The sequence below is a fragment of the Pongo pygmaeus genome, chromosome 1 (genome assembly GCF_028885625.2).
Source record: "Pongo pygmaeus isolate AG05252 chromosome 1, NHGRI_mPonPyg2-v2.0_pri, whole genome shotgun sequence".
Classification (NCBI taxonomy): Eukaryota; Metazoa; Chordata; class Mammalia; order Primates; family Hominidae; genus Pongo; species Pongo pygmaeus.
Window position 1 is genome coordinate 1490029 of NC_072373.2, and position 19302 is coordinate 1509330.

The following is a 19302-nucleotide window of genomic DNA, read 5'->3' on the forward strand; positions in this document are numbered from 1 at the left end:
CCAGACACAAAACTAAAAATATTGCATGATCTCACTTATATGTGGAATCTGAAAAAAAGGTCAAATATACAGATCGAGAGAATAAAACAGTGGTTGGGGTTCAGGTAATGGAGAAAGGTAGATGAAAGGATACAAAGTAGCACATATGCAGAATGAACAAGTTGAAAGATCTAATGTACAGCATAATTTAAGGACTAGAGTTAATAACAGTGTATTGTATTCAGAATTTTTGCTGAGTAGATTATAGTTGCTTTTCTCCTTTTGCCATCAGCTGGCACAGATAACTATGAGGTGATGGCTATGGTAATTGTTTCATCATAATAACCATTTTACTACCTCTATATGCATCTCATAGTATCGTGTGGTATGCCTTAAGTATACACAACAAAATTTATTTTTAAAAAAGAATAAAGCTTTTTATGTAAAGCTCTTCCCACCCATTTGTCGAACTAGAATTTTTTATTTTAACTTAATACCTTATTTAACTCAATTTTAAGTAGGAAAAGTGACAAACTGTGGTACAGTGATAATGCATCCTAAAGCTAGTAAGAAGATTGTTATTTTCATTTTCTTCTAGACTCACATAAAGCATTTTACTGTCTTTCTACATCACGTATTAGACCTGGACTCTGTCAGATTTATTTAATAATTATAGAAACTATTTGGAAGTAATTATAAATTAATTATTTTGGAAAAATCTCACTAGTTATAATCTGTCAGTAAATACGAAGAGTTACTGAAGTTTATAATTCAGAGCCATACTCTCACATAACCTTGAAATGCTTTTTAAAGTATAATGTTTCATAAATACAAATTAAAATTTGTTGTGGTAAGTTATCTGTCGCACTACATCTCTCACAAAGGGTACTATTTAATCTTTCTAGTTCCTTCTTTACCAGTCTTCCTATTCTCATTTTCTTTTCCTTTTTAAAAAAAATATTGAGTTTTTAAAATTTGACTTTACTTAATATTTCTTAATTCCCAGATCTTACATTATAAGACTTTATTTTTTTCCAACATGGTTTTTCCTGTCTGGTTAATCTGCAAATGTAGTCCTTATACATTAAATCTGATTTTTGCAATGCTTTCCTACTGAAGCAGTCCTTCATTTTCCTTTCATTTGTAGCTAACCACATGTTTGTATTTACAATACCTTGCAGAAATGCAGTCATAAGCACTGATTTGCACCCAGAGTAACTGCCATTACATAGCCTGAAACTAGTTACAACATCTGACGACTTTATTACTCATGTGACTTTTATTGAATCAAAAATCAAATTGTGTGATCTTCGAAAGACGCCTTGGTTATTTTTCATTTTAATTGATTAGAATAGATGCCAAAGAGGCAAAATCATAGATGATACTTAATTCTGGTCTGATCTTCTGTATTTATTTCTGAACAAAGGTCTTGCCGATAAATCTAGTGAAGACACTATTATATCAATCAGTAAATTATGTGGCATGGATACTATGGACATTGCCATCTATCAGAGCAGGCCGAGGATACAGCAAGGCAACAAAACTCTATTACTGCAGGTGGGTCAGTTCTAACATCTTCATGGGTTTAGCACAGATACAGCTCAGACGTGTGACGGTGTTTCATCCTGATTAGTATTCACCAGTGCACATCTCGGAAGTCATTAAACTTGATGAGGATAATGATGATCAGGTTGAACGTCCCATCCAGAAGGAACTGTTCTTTGCCCGCCACCTCTCCCAGCCAGGAATAGGTCCTTTTCAAAGCATTCTTTGTTGTCCTTTCTTTTCCTTCTTAATCTTTCTCACAGCTATACTTCATAGTTATGCAACGATTTGCTTACTGTCTCTTTTTCTACACCATTCTGGTAGCTCCGCATGGGCCCAAATACTTTCTTAGAGCTTTATTCAGGTATAATTTGCATATAATAAAATTTATTCATTTTAATACTCAGTTTGATGGGTTTTGCTAAGTGTAAGCAGTCATGCAACTACCGTTCCAAACAATTAGTAAAACACTTCTATCACTCCAAAGTTTCCTTGAGGGCACAAATAATTCCATTTACACTACATCTCACCATTAGTCACAGCACATGGCACATCATAAGAATTTCTTGGCCAGGCACGGTGGCTCACACCTGTAATCCCAGCACTTTGGGAGGCCAAGGAGGGCGGATCATAAGGTCAGGGGTTCAAGTCCAGCCTGACCAACATGGTGAAACCCCATCTCTACTAAAAGTACAGAAATTAGCTGGGCGTGGTGGCAGGCGCCTGTAATCCTAGCTACTCAGGAGGCTGAGGCAGGAGAATCGCTTGAACCTGGGAGGCGGAGGTTACAGTGAGCCAAGATCATACCACTGCACTCCAGCCTGGGAAACAGAGCAAGACTCCATTTCAAAAAAAAAAAAGAAATTCTTAAATATTTGTCGATGGGTGAATGGAAGGAAAGAAAGCAAGAAGGAAAGTGTGGACTGCCACTTACTGAGTTTTGCACCAGTAACTGTACCAATATATTTGCATATATTATTTCAATTATTCTTATATCAATCCAGTGGTCAGAAATTATGATTTCTATTGTACTGGTAAGGAAACCGGGCCTCAGAAGACTTATGTAACTCATTTAAGGTCCCAAGCTTAATACGTGAGGCCTGGGATTTGAATCCAGTTCATTTGGCTGCAAACACCCATTTTTCACCACTTCCATCTATTGGACTCATGTTAAATAAATATCAGCCTAAATATATTCCTTGTGGATATCGGTGTAATTCTTTCTTTTCTTTACTCAAATCCTAACCACAGCTGAAATAACATGTAATTCTAGAAATACCGGCAATTCATATCACTCCCGCCTTCTCCACAGGGGACCCCCCAGTTCATACCAAGCAGAACAAGTCTTCTCTTTTCTCATTCTAGAATGCCTGGAAATATAAAACATTTTTTGACTCCTGACTGCCTTCATCTTCAATGTCCACTGACTATAGCTGCATTAAGTATTTATCATCATCTATTTGATCATTAAATTTATCCATTTGTTTGTTTTTCAATTGTTAATCTGTGACATTGATGTCAATACAGGCTGCTTTAGGTCACATTCTTCTAGAGGTTGGAATTACTAATATCTATGCTTTATTATATCTTATAACACAATAATATTACAAAAGAAATCTCAGAAAATCTTCCTGAAATCACTGCCAGAATTGAGTTCAGTTTCCTAAGACATAAAACTCAGATAAGTGCTGTGAATAAGATGGAAGCTTATTATTTTATGTCAAAGAAACTGGAGGTCAACAGTTCACGGCACCTCTTTGACAATCAAATTCAAGTAGCCTGGCTCCTTCTCAATGTTCCACTGTTCTTTTCTTTTTTTTTTTTTTTTTTTTTGATGGCGTTTCACTCTTGTTGCCCAGCCTGGAGTGCAATGGCGTAATTTCGGCTCACTGCAACCTCCACCTCCCGGATTCAAGTGATTCTCCTGCCTCAGCCTCCCAAGTAGCTGGGGTTACAGGCATGCACCACCACACCTGGCTAATTTTTTGTATTTTTAGTAGACACATGGTTTCTCCATGTTGGTCAGCCTGGTCTCAAACTCCCAACCTTAGGTGATCTGCCCACCTCAGCCTCCCAAAGTGCTGGGATTACAGGTGTGAGCCACCATGCCTAGCCTGTTCCACCATTCTTAGTATGTGACTTTCTTCTTTAAGATTGCTTTAAGATCAAATATGACTGCTAGGGCACTAGCCATCAGGACTATGTTCCATGCACAAAAATAGAGAATGGAGGATTGGCTAATATTTTTCCAAGCTTTCCCAGTAATTTTATCTCATTAGCTTCCCCTATCTGTTAGAAAGCCTGGAAAATATCATCACATCACAGAGTACCTTGCTGCATGGAGTAAAACGGGGTGCCAACAATAAGAGTGGGAGAACAGATATTTGAAGAAAGATGATCAAGATGAGAATTAGCACAATTCCAGTGGGACCCTGTGTCAGTCTCAGTCGTGAGAGTTTCCAACTACAATTGCATCTGGGTTTTCTCAGCACAAAACTGTTTATTCCACCTTTCTTCCTCCAACAGCACAGATATGGAAGCTTCTCCACCTCTGGAAATTATCCCAGCTGGATAACAAGACAGTTATCCCAGCTGGATAACAAAACAGTGTCTAAGGCTGGGCATGGTGGCTCACGCCTGTAATCCCAGCACTTTGGGAGGCCAAGGCAGGCGGATCACCTGAGGCCAAGAGTTCGAGACCAGCCTGGCCAACATAGTGAAACCCCATCTCTACTAAAAACAAAAGAAATTAGCCAGGTGTGGTGGTGGGCACCTGTAATCCCATAGACTCGGGAGGCTGAGGCAGGAGAATCGCTTGAACCCAGGAGGTAGAGGTTGCAGTGAACCGAGATCGCACCACTGCACTCCAGCCGGGGAGACAAGAGTGAAACTCCGTCTCAAAAAAACAAAAAAAAGTGTCTAAGATGTCCCTAGTGCCTCATCTGGCTCTCCATGGGAGAGAGTACAACAGAACATGCTTAGAATCAGGGAGAGCTCCCACTTCATCACCAAAGCACAGTCGCCCCATCTTCCTCTGGGACACATTCTCTCTCCTCTCTCCATCCCCAGAAGGTAAAAATAGAGCCCTAACTCACGGCCATGACTCACCCTGTGTCCACTTAGACATCTGAAGCTAGAGAAAAAAAGATGATCGAGTCAAAACCTAAAGAGGGAGAGTAACTGCACCAAGGTGCTGCTATTCACAGTGGTTCCCGTAGCAGCATTTAATCACATGAATTATAGCTCATGAATTAAAATTTGCACTACAAGAATTCTATTTGGCCATAAAAAAATGAAGTCATATCTTTGTTGCAATGTGGATGGAACTGGAGGCCACTATCTTAAGCCAAACAACTGAGGAACAGAAAGTCAAATACCACATGTTCTCAGTTACAAGTGGGAGCTAAATGATGTGTCCAGAGGGATGCAGAGGATGGAGTAAGAGATCCTGGAGACGAGGGAGGGTAGGAGGGTGTCAGGGGGTGAGGGAGGAGAAATTACGTGGGGTAAAATGTATGTTACTCGGGTGATAGTTACGCTAAATGCCCAGATTTCACCACTGCACAATATATCCGTGTAACAAAATTGCACCAGTAGCCCTTAAATTTATACAAACAAGAAAATAAAAGAATAAATAAAATAAAATGTGCACTACTTCTTGTGGGCTCTCTTACGAAAGACTTTTTTATCCCCTCCATGTGAAAAATATAATAGGGTGCTGAGACAATATATCAACAACAACAGCAACAACAAAAAACTCTCAACATGTATTCCTCTGTGCCACTCATTGTTCTCAGTGCTTTACAAGAACCAAGTCATTCCACCCTTGTAACAGACTATGCAAAACAATACTAACGTTTCTTGTATTTTTAAGAAAACACAAGTGAGGCACAGATAGGTTAAGTAACCTACTCAAAGACACATGGCATGAGTGACCGAGCCTGGTGTTGAAGCCAGTTCAGGTCTCATGCTTTACTTGAATCACACACTCTAGTTACTACTCCACTCTGATGTTACAGTAATCACCTCACCACGCACCAGCCCTGAAGAGTTCAACACACACACACACACACACACACACACACACACAGAGTTCTCATTCCCCATTATTGATCCATTTTCTCTGGTCTTCTGGTCTTCTGGGATTTGCCATTAATCGCAAGAACTCCAAGCTGTCACACCACCTCAATTATCAGCTCACCCCTTAGACACTAATTAAATAAAACATCAGGGATAATTTCACAGCCAGAGGAGAGCAAGTTTTTACTCTCAGCGTCTGGGGAGAATGAGCAGGGCCCTTATAGAAAACAGTGGAGAGGATGAGGTTAGTTAAATCTGAGGGATAATTTTGAAATGAACAGGGAGTGTGACACGGGGACAGTGTGTTGCCTGAAAGCTTTATCCTAGGAAGTAACCTCCACCATGTCAAGGCGTCTATAGGCACTCTGGGGGACCAAGGTTAGGGCAGATCCACGGACCTCACGCACTGCCAAAGGAGAGTCCAGAAAACCCTGAGTCTCCCCGGCAAGCCTGTTGCAACGGACAGCAGACTCCTTCTAGACTGAGAATAATCTCTCAGACTTGCTCAGAGGGTTGGGTTCCAGTAAACGGCAAGGTCCCAGCAGCCCATCAGAGGAAATGTGCTGTGTCTTCCTGGAATACGAAGAGCATTTCTAGTAAGTCCATCCTTAAATGTCCCTCCGCGACTAAGGCCAACACAGGCTGCAATATAGCCTTCAGTCCTAAACCAAGTCTTCTGTAGGAGCCAGGAACCCTGGAGGTAAGTGATTCATCCTCAACTCTAGTCAAACTAAAATCTGTGCAGTGCAGTGGAGGTGCAGGATGCGGCAGTATTAACACTGGCCTATGCTGGAGACTAAGGGCACATGAGGTGGCGGATGGATGGGTCGATAAACAATGGCCACGCATTAAGCAGCAAGTGTAAAATTGTGTTGTGTAGTTTTATCTAGAAAAGAGAGCCGGGAGCAGAACAGGATGCTCTGCCTGTAGGTAGGCATGCTGTCTGACACTCATCTGCACAGCGGACGTTGCACACAGTGTGTGGGGACCCTGAGTCCCTTTCCTCCGCTTCCCCCTATTTGTGAGGCTGCTGAATCACAGTCAAAAGGGCAGTATTGAGCTGAGCAGGGCCATGGAGAGAGAGAAAAAGAGAATGCAAAGCTGAATAGTATCAGTCCCCGAGAAAGCAAGCTTCGGGTTGAAAAATCTGAAAAAGTCAGACCACATAAAAAGGCAATGAAGGGTGGTGGTGGTAGGGGAGGCATGTGCAGAGGGGCTGACCCTGCCTGAGCCACGCACTGAGGGCTGTGCAGCTGTATCCTCCCTCCCATAGGCCCATCACTGCTGGGTGCCAGCTCCTTCTCCTCCTCTTCCCTTCCTCCCCAGCACTAGAAGGAATAACTGTCGAGGCTGAGGACTCTACCTACCTCCGGAATAAGGAGCCCTTTGAGGGATGAGGCTTTTAGATTTGCTAATAAAATCAATAATCGTTTTTGTGAATTAATTGCATTCCTCATGCTGTGAATGACATAATGTGTAAGACATGTTCATGTTCTCACTCATAAGTGGGAGTTGAACAATGAGAACACATGGACACAGGGAAGGGAACATCACACACCCGGGCCCATAGGGGAGTGGGGGCTAGGGGAGGGAGAGCATTATGAGAAATACCTAAGGTAGATGACGAGTTGATGGATGCAGCAAACAACCATGGCACGTGTATACCTGTGTAACAAACCTCCACGTTCTGCACATGTATCCCAGAACTTAAAGTATAATTAAAAAAAAAAAAGAAAAAAAGAAATTACAATCTCCCTAAAAAGTAAAAAATTAACATATTGGAAATGATTACCAAATGATACAGCAAATTTACAATTTTTCCATTAGGTGAGGTCTTTAATATTTTTCAGGTTTACAGGGTGTTTAACAAGGTCGTGCATGTAAAACGGAAACTGGGCTGAGTGAGGTGCTCACGCCCGTAATCCTAGCACTTTGGGAGGCCAAGGTGGGAGGATCACTTGAGCCTAGGAGTTCGAGACTAGTCTGGGCAATAGCAAGACCCCATCTCTATTTATTTTAAGTAAATATAAAATAAAGTTTTTTAAAGGGGAACTGTTTATTACTTTTGAGAGTGACAGATTATGACATCCAGAGGCTTATGAGGAAGTAACTTCCCCTCTGTGTGAACCAGCATTGGGTGTTTAAATAGCTTACCCCGTGGACTCGTACCCCAGTCCCTCAACGAGATGAATTTCTTAATCTTTCTGAACCTCTCAGTTTTCCAGAGTTATTGAAATGGGATATGGGACGGCACATATGCGGTGCGTGGTGCACAAACAGGGAGCTGGTGGGTGCTCATTCAGTGCGAACTTACTTCCCTTCTCCTCTCAATGCTAGGAATTTGTTTAGTCTTTCAAATTAAAGTGTTATGAAAAATTAGACCTCAGGTCCACTGTGGCAATAGACATATTCATGGTCCTCAAACCCCCTTGTACTGTGGGAGCTACAGAAGATGATGAGTAGTGTTAAATTAGTGAGGGCAGTTAAAGGAAAGAAACCGGGCTGTCCTGAAACCAGAGGCGGGACATGAAGGAAAGGGAAGGACGTAAGATCCCCAAGACATTCCTGCTATTCCCAGCAGGAGGATGTGCACTTCCCCAGTCCCGGCACAGGACAAGAAAGGACCGTGCATGCACAGGGACGCTAACTACATTGCAGAGGCTGCTGAGTGACACTGAGAAAGATGAAGAGGTGGAGTTGAGGCTGGGCTTGTGTGCTCTCAAGCCCCTGTGCCAGCTAACGTCTCAACTGTACTTGTCAGACTCCTGTCTAAGAAAAAGCATGCCATTGAACCAGGACTGCAAATGCAAACAAATAAGGAGAAAGGGGCTCTTAAATAAGGAGAAAGGGGCTCTTTCTCTTTTTGTGATGAAACAGTCGCTGTTACTATCAGTTCAGGAAAATATTGCTATCATTAAGCCTTGTCCCCAAGACTCTCTTGAGTGTAATCCCAATGATGGCCTCCGCGGCTGAACAGGGCCTGGACCAGGCTATCCCGGTTGTGTGATGGGAGGCTGCATTCTAGACTGAAGAAAGAGACCCTTTGGACTAATAACCAATAAAATCTTATGACCATGTTTCTGTTTGCCCATCTCATAAGCTGCTTTCTAGGAATTCCACACACTGCTGTAAATTTGATTTTCCATCTTGTGTGGTGGAGTAGGTAACAATGTGTTCCGTCAAGCTTCAGCACAGATTTCAGCAGCAAATGTCAGGGATAAGAGGTAGATGATATAGATATAGAGATATAAATATTAACCATAAGGATTATATATCCTACAGGGAATGATATATATCTAAGGGTGTCTCACAGCCTGCATGTTCACACCCTAGCCTGTCAACAGCCATGGCCTAAGTGCTGCTGTTAAAATACCGTGTGGTGGCTGCCACAGCAGAGGGATGTGACGGGTCCCAGAAGAAACTGCGGGAGTTCACTGTGAACATGATACAATCAGCAGGTAACTCTTGAGTGATGGGTTCTTACATTTTTGGTAATTGAAACACCTAAAGATATCTTTTGCCTTAAGGCCTGAGTCTCAGAAAGATGACTTTGTGTGAGGGTGAGTGAGGGGTTGAAGCTGCCTGCAGAGAGGCAGGTAGCAAGTTCCAAGAGGGGTCCTGGTGGGCGTTTCTGCAGAGAGGCAGGTAGCAAGTTCCAAGAGGGGTCCTGGTGGGTGTTTCTGCCCAGGATGGCAGTGGTGAGGATACAGACGGTGCGTGCCTGCAATGATGCAACATTGTGGTGGGATCACAGCATTGTGTGGGTGTTGAATTATTTAACTTCGGTGTTGAACTAGAGTGAATGAGGAGTAGAACATGAATAGAAAGAACCTCAGTACTTGGCATCACGGTGACTGAAGGGAAGTCAGCCAGAATTAAGATAAAGGAGCTGGTTTGAGTCTGGGGGGATGGCTGCCAGGTGAAATTTGGGATGCCTCAGTTCACAATGTCAAAAAGGGGGTTAGAGGTGAGTGAGGAACTGACAACTGTAGATACAGCCTGGAGGGATTCCATTTGAATGCAACGGTGACGTTTGTGGGAATGACTGTGTCCATCCAGGGAAGCAAGGCTGTGCCTTGGGGGGGCACCTGTACTTGGGTAGTGGGAAGATGAAAGAAGGTCAGGGAGTGCAGAGGCCAGACACCTACGAAAGCTCCGTGTGGAAACACCTGAACAGAAGGACATCAGATCCAGGGCATGAGGGGCAGGCCTGGGCAGTATCCAGCTTTGCCGTTGAGAAACCGTGTGTGTGTGTGTGTGCGTGTGAGTGTGTGTGTGTGTGCACGCGCATGCATGTGTGTGCACGTGTATATGTAAGTGTGCACATGTACAGTGGACTATAATTACAAGAAAACCTCTCCTCTCTAATCCCTGCTCCTTTCTGTCCTGTGACCTTCCTCTCCCTCACCTCCCCTTCCCAGGAACTTCTTTTGTCTCAGTCGTTTACGCAACTGCCCTTGCTGCTCCCCATGTCAGCAGCTGCTCTTTTTTTAAAGCAAAGTTCTGGAGAGAATAGCAGTGAAGAGCAGGAGTTTGGCTTTCAGTCCTGGCTTTACCATTTGCTGCCGTGTAACTAAGGTAGACCAGCTATTCTCCCGAGTTGCTCAGTGAATTAGGGGTGAAAACACAGTCTTTGCTGAGATATTAAAGCAACACCAAGTTATTATTACCATACCTGGCTCGTAGTGAGTGGTAAATAATTTGTCTTTATTATAAATTGCCGCATACATTTACCCCTCTATCTTTCTTGCTTCCTTCATTCTCTCATTTCTTTCTTCACTATCCCTACAACTTCTCCCTTTTCTCCCAGTTTAGGCTCTGAAAAGAAACTCTGGAATCAGAAATCTCAGAAAAAGAAATGTCATAATTCCTTTACTTCTTAATAATTAGACTTGAAAATGTGCTAGCTTGACTTTGCTCGGCCACAGCTCACTGTTTTGACTGGCATCTTGAGCTCATTAGAGATAAGATCACATTCTGTGAAGTTTATTCCATAAGTATTGTTGATAGAACCTGGGAGGAGGTATGATAATTGAGTGTTTCACAAGAATATTGGGAACCTTCTAACAAACCGTGTGTAGTTTTGAAACTAGAGAAGCAGGAGGGAAAATTTGAACTTATTCCTCCATCGAAACCCTGGAGTTTGAGTTGTTTTCCAGTAACAGTAGAGTTCTTCAGAATATCAACTGGGGCAGCGGGGAACACCTGTTGCAATATCTAAGCTGAACAGATCTCTGTTAGTTTTACAGTCTATGCATAAGATACCAAATCAAGAATAAAAATCCTTCATAAATTATCTGCTTACAGGATTTATTATGAATGATTAATTAATTATTGTTTATTAATAATATTTTTCAGTCCTATCATGGAGCATATCATCCCCATCAGGAACTGGAAGGTGTGCAATGCTTGAGCGAGTGTAGGAGGTGAGAAGCCAATGGTGCAGTCGAAAGGACCCACGAATCAGCAGGTGGCAACCCAGTTGCTTCCTAACAGCAATGGTTTCAGAAATCAAATTGGCTGTTTTCTATCACTGAGAGGTGACAGCTGCTCGGCAAAGAAATTGTGCAGGAAATTGGAATGTCACTCAAGCCATCAGATAAAACCTAGCCCTAGACGGCAGTCTGATCTTTCCGTAGACAATTCCAGGGGCTACGTTTCTCATGCCAATCAAGAGCTTTCTCCCTGTGCTAAAAATTCCATGCTCTGGAGTCTCATTAACTGCCATGACCTATTCAGGGGCTGAAGTAACATATGACTTGGCTTTTCCACTCCAGAGACTCACAGGACCTAGAATCGTGCTGCTTTTACCTCCAGTGTGAGTGACAGGGCTGCCTGTGCGTGTGCGGTCATGACAGCAGAGATCAGCATGAATTGGGGAGCCAGATGCAAGCGTGAGCCAGTGACAGAGGGTGGTCCTATCAATACAGCCCCCAGCTGCTCACAAAGCCCTTCCGCTTACTTCATGTCACCGCCCACTTCCCTCCTACCACTACCTCCCAAAATGGGAAAGCCTAAAGAGGTGGACGATTCCCTGTCAATGTGGATGTAGAGAGAAATCAAACATTCTGACTGTGATGGGAGCTGTGGCAGGCTTCGCTCTACCTGGAACACAATTGTCATTTGTGAGGTATTCTTCTCACATACTTAATGTCTCTATCATCCCCAAGTCTTGGCAATTGAAGCAGGTATTTCTCCCCATTTTACAGATGCAGAAGTTCAAGAATATTAAATGGCTTAGTTGAGGCCACTGAGCAGAAAGGAAAGCAAAGACACAGACGCTGCTGCTGGGGCTCCTGGTTCTGACCCTTCCACATCCCAGCATCTCAGTAAGGAGAATCAAACAGGCTATCACCTGGGGAAGGAAGAGTGGATGCAAGAGGAAGGAAAGTGAGCAATTCCTCTTCTCAGGTATTATTCATTCCAGTTTTCTCAATTTGCCACAGGTGCCAGAAAATGCTGCCACATGAAAAGTGACAACCAGAGCTTCTCAGGGGACCCCCCTAAAGCCTTCATCCTTCTGGGTGTGTCTGACAGGCCATGGCTGGCACTCCCTCTCTTTGTGGTCCTCCTGCTGTCCTATGTGCTGGCCATGTCGGGGAACGTGGCCATCATCCTGGCATCCCGGCTGGATCCCCGACTCCACAGCCCCATGTACGTCTTCCTCAGTCACCTGTCCTTCCCAGACCTCTGCTACACTTCTATGACGGTCCCTCAGATGCTGGTCAACATGGGCAGTTCCCAGAAGACCATCAGCTATGGAGGCTGCACTGTGCAGTATGCAGTCTTCCACTGGCTGGGTTGCACGGAGTGCATCGTCCTGGCCGCCACGGCCCTGGACCACTACGTGGCCATCTGCAAGCCCCTGCACTACACCGTTCTCATGCACCATGCTCTCTGTCAGCAGCTTGTGGCTCTGGCCTGGCTCAGTGACTTCGGCAACTCCTTCGTGCAGGTGGTCCTGACAGTGCAATTGCCATTCTGCGGGCAGCAGGTGCTAAACAACTTTTTCTGTGAGGTGCCAGCCATGATCAAGCTGTCGTGTGCTGACACCGCTGTGAATGACGCCACGCTGGCTGTGCTGGTGGCCTTCTTCATGTTGGTGCCCCTGGCTCTCATCCTTCTCTCCTATGGCTTTATTGCCCGCGCAGTGCTCAGGATCCAGTCCTCCAAGGGACGACACAAGGCCTTTGGGACGTGTTCCTCCCACCTGATGATTGTCTCCCTCTGCCTCTTCTACCTGCCTGCCATTTACATGTACCTGCAGCCCCCTTCCAGCTACTCCCAAGAGCAGGGCAAATTTATTTCTCTCTTCTATTCCATAATCACCCCCACTCTCAATCCCTTCATCTACACCCTGAGAAATAAAGATATGAAGGGGGCTCTGAGGAGACTCCTGGCCAGGATCTGGAGGCTCTGTGGTCGATGAGGACATGAGATGTAGCATCTCCATCAATCAAAGAACACTGCACAAGTCTATTGTGCACTCAGAGCATCTTTCACTTAAGGAGTTAATACCCAGAGAGCTCAAAAACCCTGTCTTCAAACATCTCACTTCCTGTCATGATGCCCCAAATCCCACAGCGACAAAGTTCATTTTAAAAGTGTAATTCTAAGAGGCCATATGTTTTTAAGCATTGTTTAAATAGACTTCAATAAGTATGTGCGGAATTACTTAACTTCCAATTTCCTGATTCTTTTCTCTTTTCCTCTTCCTATATTTCTTTTATTCTCTCCCCATTTGTCTCTTTTCTATTACTCCTAAGTATACACAAGATGAAGCTGAAATACAATCTTATTTTACTTATAATGAATATGTTTTTCTCCATATACTTAAATCTCCACAAATTTTACACGACTTTTTCAATTCCAGGAATGAAGTAGATTGCTATCTCTTTCCTGTGATTTTGATTTTTTTTTTTTTGTCTGTAGTTCACATTTTCTTCTACAGAAAGTTTTTCCATGAAATGTAAACTAGTACAAACACTAGTACAACCACTACGGAAAACAGTGTGGAGATTCCTTAAAGAACTAAAAGTAGATATACCATTTGATCCAGCAATCCCACTACGGGTCATCTACCCAGAGGAAAATAAGTCATTATACGAAAAAGATACTTGCTCATGCGTGTTTATAGCCGCACAATTTGCAACTGGAAAAATATGGAACCAGCCAGGCACAGTGGCTCATGCCTGTAATCCCAGCAGTTTGGGAGGCCAAGGCGGGTGAATCACGAGGTCAGGAGTTCAAGACTAGCCTGGCCAAGATGGTGAAACCCCGTCTCTACTAAAAATACAAAAATTAGGTGGGCATGGTGGCACATGCCTGTAATCCCAGCTACTCAGGAGGCTGAGGCAGAGAATTGCTTGAACCTGGGAGGCGGAGGTTGCAGTGAGCTGAGATGGCGCCACTGCACTCCAGACTGGGCAACAGAGCAAGACTCCATCTCAAAAAAAAAAGAAAAAGAAAATGTGAGATATATACCATGGAAAAATACTATTCAGCCATAAAAAGGAATGAAATAATGGCATTCTCAGCAACCTGGCCAGTTTTAACGTCCTAATGCCCAAAGGTTCTCTTTCTCTCTTTCAAGCCCAGCTATGTGTTTCTGATTACATTATTTATACAGGGTATCAAAGTGTTTGTAGCAGGAAGGCAGTTGGTGATAGTTCACCAAGATGCAGAAACCCAATCTCCAGTTGGTGCTTCTCAGAAGTGCTAACAAGACAGAGTTTGCAACAGAATGTAAATCTCATACTGTTTCCCTTATACAAATAGTCTTAAGGGTTTTTTAAGTGTCAGCTCATCTAAAAGGCATGTTTAATAATGTGATTGTTTTACATTCTTATGCAAGCTCCTTATATCGACAGTTCATAGACTACACTTTGAGTAGCAAAGTGTGGCTACTTTGATGGCTAATTGTATAGAAGAAATAGTATTTCTATCCTGAGCAATTCCATGCGGTTTAAGAGTTGTCCATGTGTAGAGAAGCAATTAGTAAATATTTCCTTATAACTTAATGCTCTGTGAAGTATAATAGATGAACTGTTCCTCGGATGGGATAAATCCAAAATAAGCTGTTATCAACTGAAAGCAAGATGCATCTTCTACATAATACTTCTAGTTAGGAGTGCAGGATCTGATACTCTCAAACCTTTCCCTCCACGATTTTCAATCTCCTATCCTATCAAAGATGAAATTCCACTCATTACAGTTAGAGTGAGGTAATTTTTTTAAAATTATCTACAATGAAATCATTTGCCAAAGTGACTTTTAAAATGCACCAAACAATTTAATTTATCTTTACTGGTTTAGAGAAATAATTTGAAAAATTTCTAGGTACTCTTTTTTAAAATTAAGAAAAGGAAACAATTTAATTAAATAAATACAAAAAAGTTTTACATATTCCCGATTTTTCAACTAGCTACAAAAAGCATGGGTTATTCTTATTAGAAAACAAAACTATTACAAAAATTTTAAATAAATAAATAGCTGCCATAAAATTTCAACAATATATAGTCAACTAGTTCTGTGTTATGGTCAGTTAATAGAAAGATAGCAGGAATGATGATATGAGCAAAAGTAAACAGAACAAAGAAGAAAAAAGATAGGAAAAAGAAAGACAGTGAGAAGAGAAAAATAAAGACAAAGAAAGTTCTTTATTGAATGAGCTAATTACGTGAGATCACCAAGAGGAACATCCTCTAATGAGGCGCTGTGATGAGAACAACATCTGATGCTGTCATTGTCCTGGTGTCTTCCTCACCCAGGCGTAAAGGAGATGCCCAAGCTCTGTACACGAAGGCATCGTCGGCAAGCTCTCTTCTCCGACACTCCACCGGAAGGATCATCCTGGCCTGGATGGATCGCAGCTCACTCCACCTGAGGGCCCCCAGCTGGAGGGACCGGAGAACACTGGCGTCTGGCAGCCCTGTTTCCACCCCTACCAAGAAGGCTCAAAGATGATGGTCAGCTCAGGCTTTTCTTCTTGAAGTGTTTCTAACGCACTTTTTGTCTCATAATTGAAATACATTTCAGACAACCTGTAAAAGCAAATAGAAAGCCTGGGTTGCACTCTTCAGATAACTCTTTCAGAATCGTTAACCTTAAAAGTCTCATCTCTTCATTTCCCTAAACTCCACACACTTCTAAAATGTAAAAAAAAAAAAAAAAAAAAAAAAAAAAAAAAAGAGGGACCACAACTCCCAGAGTGCTCCGCGTCCTCGCCGCTGTCGCCGCCGCCGCCGCCGAGACCAAGATGGCCGCGAGACTCGGCGCATTCTTCAAGAATGTCTGGGCCAAGGAGCCAGTGCTCGTCGTGTCCTTAGTCATCGGGAGCCTCGCTGTAATTCTGCCCCCGTTCAGCCCCTACACCAACTACTCCACGATCAACGAGGCCACGCCCTACAACTATCCAGTGCCCGTCCGCGATGATGGGAACACGCCTGACGTGCCCAGCCACCCCCAGACCCCCAGGGCCCCAGCCTGGAGTGGCTGAAGAAACTGTGAGCACCTCCAATGACAGAGGAGGCCCCTCCCACGGCTCCCAATAAAATGTGAAAAAAAAAAGAAAAAAAGCTCTAAGTTCCCAATGTGGTTCCTGTTATATTTTTAACTATCTAGCTGAGAAAATTTTAAGCATACATGAAAGTATAGAAAATAGTATAATGAACCCCCGTGTCCATTACCCAAGTTCGACAATTAAACAGGTCATGTCAACTTGTTTCTTCTTTTGCCCACCCACTCCTCCCACCCATGGATTACTTTAAATACTGCATTTAATGCATCTATCAATAATTCACTTTGTGACACTAAAATATAATTACAATATCACTATCACACCAAAATTGTTTAACAATAATTTCTTAGTATCACTGTATGTCCAGTCAGCATTTACACTTCCTTAACTGTCTTGTAAATTTTTTTACCTTATGTTCATTTAGTCACTAACCTGATGAATTCTACACGTTGCATTTGCCCAGGATGCCTCTCACATCTTCGATGTAAGTTCTTCCTCCTCTTTAATAAAGTTTCCCTTGCAACTTAACTAATAAATCCACCCATTTGTCCTGCACCATTTCTAACCATCTCAATTTGGTGGTGTTATATACTGAATGTTTGTCTTCCTTAACAATTCCCATGATGAAGCCCGAACCCCTAACGTGACGGTACTTAAAGGTGAGGCCCTTGAGAGGTAGTTAGAGTTAGATGAAGTTGTGAGGGTGGGGCCCTCAGGATGGGGTGAGTGCCCTTACAGGAGAGATATCAGAGAGTTTGTTCTTTCTCCCTTGTCTTCTCTCCCTTGCCTCCCCTCCCTCCATGCAATCACATAGCAAGAAGGTAGCCATCTGCAAGTCAGGAAGAGGACTCTCACCAGCAACCAAATTCATCAGAGACTTGATTTTGGACTTTCTAGCCTCCAGTATTGTGAGATAATAAATCTGTGTTTGAGTCACACAGTCTAGAGCAGCTTGTTATCGCAGCCTGAGAAAATGGGTTGATTGCATTCATGGATTCTTCAATCTATTTTGAGCCTGTCCCTCAGCCTGGGTCTGGAATGTCCCTCAAGGCTAGGTCAGTGATGCTACATGTAGCAGTGTCCCCAGCTTTGACCTGACCAATCCTTCGTTTGTTCCCCCATCTCTCTTAGCTCTGGGAACGTTGGCTTGTCCTGCAGCAAACGTGCTCCATTATGTTGGCACAAGGATGCAAGGCTGATTCAAACTTGTGTTTATTCAAACCTGCATTCCAACAGGTTCTCAGCCTTGAGATCATTAATATGGACAGAAGTCCCTGGACTAAAGGAATTTGTATTTTGGGAACAGAGATAGATAATAAATAAACAAGAAAATGACATAGCACATAAGATGTCTACACTGCAGAGGAGAATGAGAAGAGAAGAAAAAAGCGCTTCTATTTTCAGTAGAATAGTCAAAGATAGCCTCACAGAGAAGACCTTTAAGCAGAAAATTTAGGAAGGTACAGAGAATAATGCCTGGGATATTGAAGGGGAGAGAGTTCTAGGCCAGAAGAAAAGCAAGTGCAAAAATCCAGAGATGACAGTGTTCTTGCAAAACAGCAAGGAGGTCACTGTACTGGGGCAGAATAAGCAAGGGTTGGGAGAAGCAGAATCTTCGGAAGCAGGAGAGGCTGGATTATGCGGGGCATGGAAGCCATCATGAGTTTCTTGCTCTGATTATGAAAGTGATAAGAAGACGATGTTGGCAAGAGTGATATGATGCGAGTTACGTTTTAGCTGAATCCCTTGTCTGCTAAAATCAGAATAACAGATGCAGGGTGACCTGTCAGAATGCCACCATGACAATCCAGACACCAGGTGATGGTGGCTTGAGCCACGGAAGACGCCGTGGAGCTGAAGTGGTCAGGGAGTGGCCAAGCTGGCAAGGCAGAGCTCACAGGGTGTGCTGACACATTGGACGTGGTTATAAGGAAAAACCACAGACAGACAGAAGCAGACATGTTTTGGCCCAAGCAGCTTGGAGGAAGTGACCATTGACTGAAATGGGGAAGAATCAGGTTTCGGGTAGAAGAGAATAGCATGGGTGTGGATCTAGATGTGATGTTTGAGAGGTTTATTAAACCTTCAAGAAGAAAGATCAGCCAAGCACGGAGACACAGAATTTATGGACATATAATCTGGAGGCCACAGCACACATATCATGAAGCCAGAAGACCAGATAATTTAAATGAGGGAGAAAGCGTAGGGAAGAAAAATTAGCCCAGCGACTAAGCTCTGAGGATTCAACACATAAGGGTCAGGATGATGAAGAAAAGGCCAGAAAGGAGACTGAGTAGAAGGAGCTAATGAAATAGGAGAAAACCCAGGAGAGCATGTTGGCCTTAAAGCCAAGCAGTGAAAACGTCTTCAGGGAAAAGTGCGATCATCACGGCTGACAGAACCGTGGGACTCGCCAGGAAGCTCTTGCTAAAGAGGAGACGACTACCTCAGTGGTATCACAGAGGTGGGCCAGCAATGTCCTGACACACTGTTGAATTTCATGTAATTTCCCATCTTGCTGTTCCTGGAGCACTCTTTTCCCATTTAGAAATCCTCAGAAACCGCCGGGCATGGAGGCTCACACCTGTAATCCCATCACTTGGGAAGTCCGAGGCGGGCAGATCACGAGGTCATGAGATGGAGACCATCCTGGCTAACACAGTGAAACCCCGTCTCTACTAGAAATACAAAAAATTAGCCGGGTGTGGTGGCAGGCACCTGTGGTCCCAGCTACTCGGGAGGCTGAGGCAGGAGAATGGGGTGAACCCGGGAGGCAGAGCTTACAGTGAGCCAAGATGCGCCACTGCACTCCAGCCTGGGCGACAAAGCGAGACTCTGTCTCAAGAAAAAAAAAAAAAAGAAATCCTCAGAAACAAAACAACAAGATCCCCACTATGTAAAGACCCTTCCAATTTGGATGACCCATAGACGAGTTCTACGAAGTTCGGTTCCTTGTGTAGAACAGAATCCTCCTTGGCCATGATCGCATGAGGGCTTGTGTTTCTTTGGGGAATATGGGTGAAATCCAGCTTAGCCTTGGTGATTCTAATCATCTCAATGAAGTGGAATGTGTAGTTTAACCCCATATTCTCTATTTTTAAAAATCCACCACAACTGACCCAGGCCCAACCTAATCTTGAGTGGCTGCAAATGAAGCCAGAGCCATCCTGGATTTTGAT

General features: G+C 43.4%; 3 protein-coding genes across 10 annotated transcripts in view; 2 read left to right on the top strand and 1 right to left on the bottom strand.

The window, feature by feature from the left end:
- Positions 1 to 12070: 12070 nt before the first annotated feature.
- Positions 12071 to 13033, top strand: LOC129014224 (olfactory receptor 2B11). Its single transcript, XM_054451393.1, has one exon. It carries the CDS (start codon positions 12071 to 12073, stop codon positions 13031 to 13033), a length of 963 nt encoding a protein of 320 aa, XP_054307368.1.
- A 1846-nt stretch (positions 13034 to 14879) lies between these two features.
- NLRP3 (NLR family pyrin domain containing 3) overlaps positions 14880 to 19302 on the bottom strand; it is a 91393-nt gene continuing 86970 nt past the window's right edge. For 6 of the 8 annotated variants that reach the window (XM_054481603.1, XM_054481635.1, XM_054481613.1 and 3 more), the window contains one exon: positions 14962 to 15647. In XM_054481603.1, coding sequence (XP_054337578.1) covers positions 15548 to 15647 — 100 coding nt within the window. In that variant the 3' untranslated portion in view covers positions 14962 to 15547. Of the gene's footprint in view, positions 15648 to 19302 lie in introns of all 8 variants that reach the window. The other 2 variants (XM_054481624.1, XM_063664635.1) reach the window with 1 other exon arrangement.
- LOC129033361 (NADH dehydrogenase [ubiquinone] 1 alpha subcomplex subunit 3-like) lies at positions 15863 to 16584 on the top strand. Its single transcript, XM_054481771.2, has 2 exons — positions 15863 to 16109; positions 16548 to 16584. The coding sequence occupies exon 1, from the start codon at positions 15863 to 15865 to the stop codon at positions 16100 to 16102; it is 240 nt and encodes a 79-aa protein (XP_054337746.1). The 3' UTR covers positions 16103 to 16109; positions 16548 to 16584.

What these genes read in the sequence shown, in the direction of transcription:
- LOC129033361 (XM_054481771.2), top strand. Translation starts at nt 15,863, where the DNA reads ATGGCCGCGAGACTCGGCGCATTCTTCAAGAATGTCTGGGCCAAGGAG.
- LOC129014224 (XM_054451393.1), top strand. Translation starts at nt 12,071, where the DNA reads ATGAAAAGTGACAACCAGAGCTTCTCAGGGGACCCCCCTAAAGCCTTC.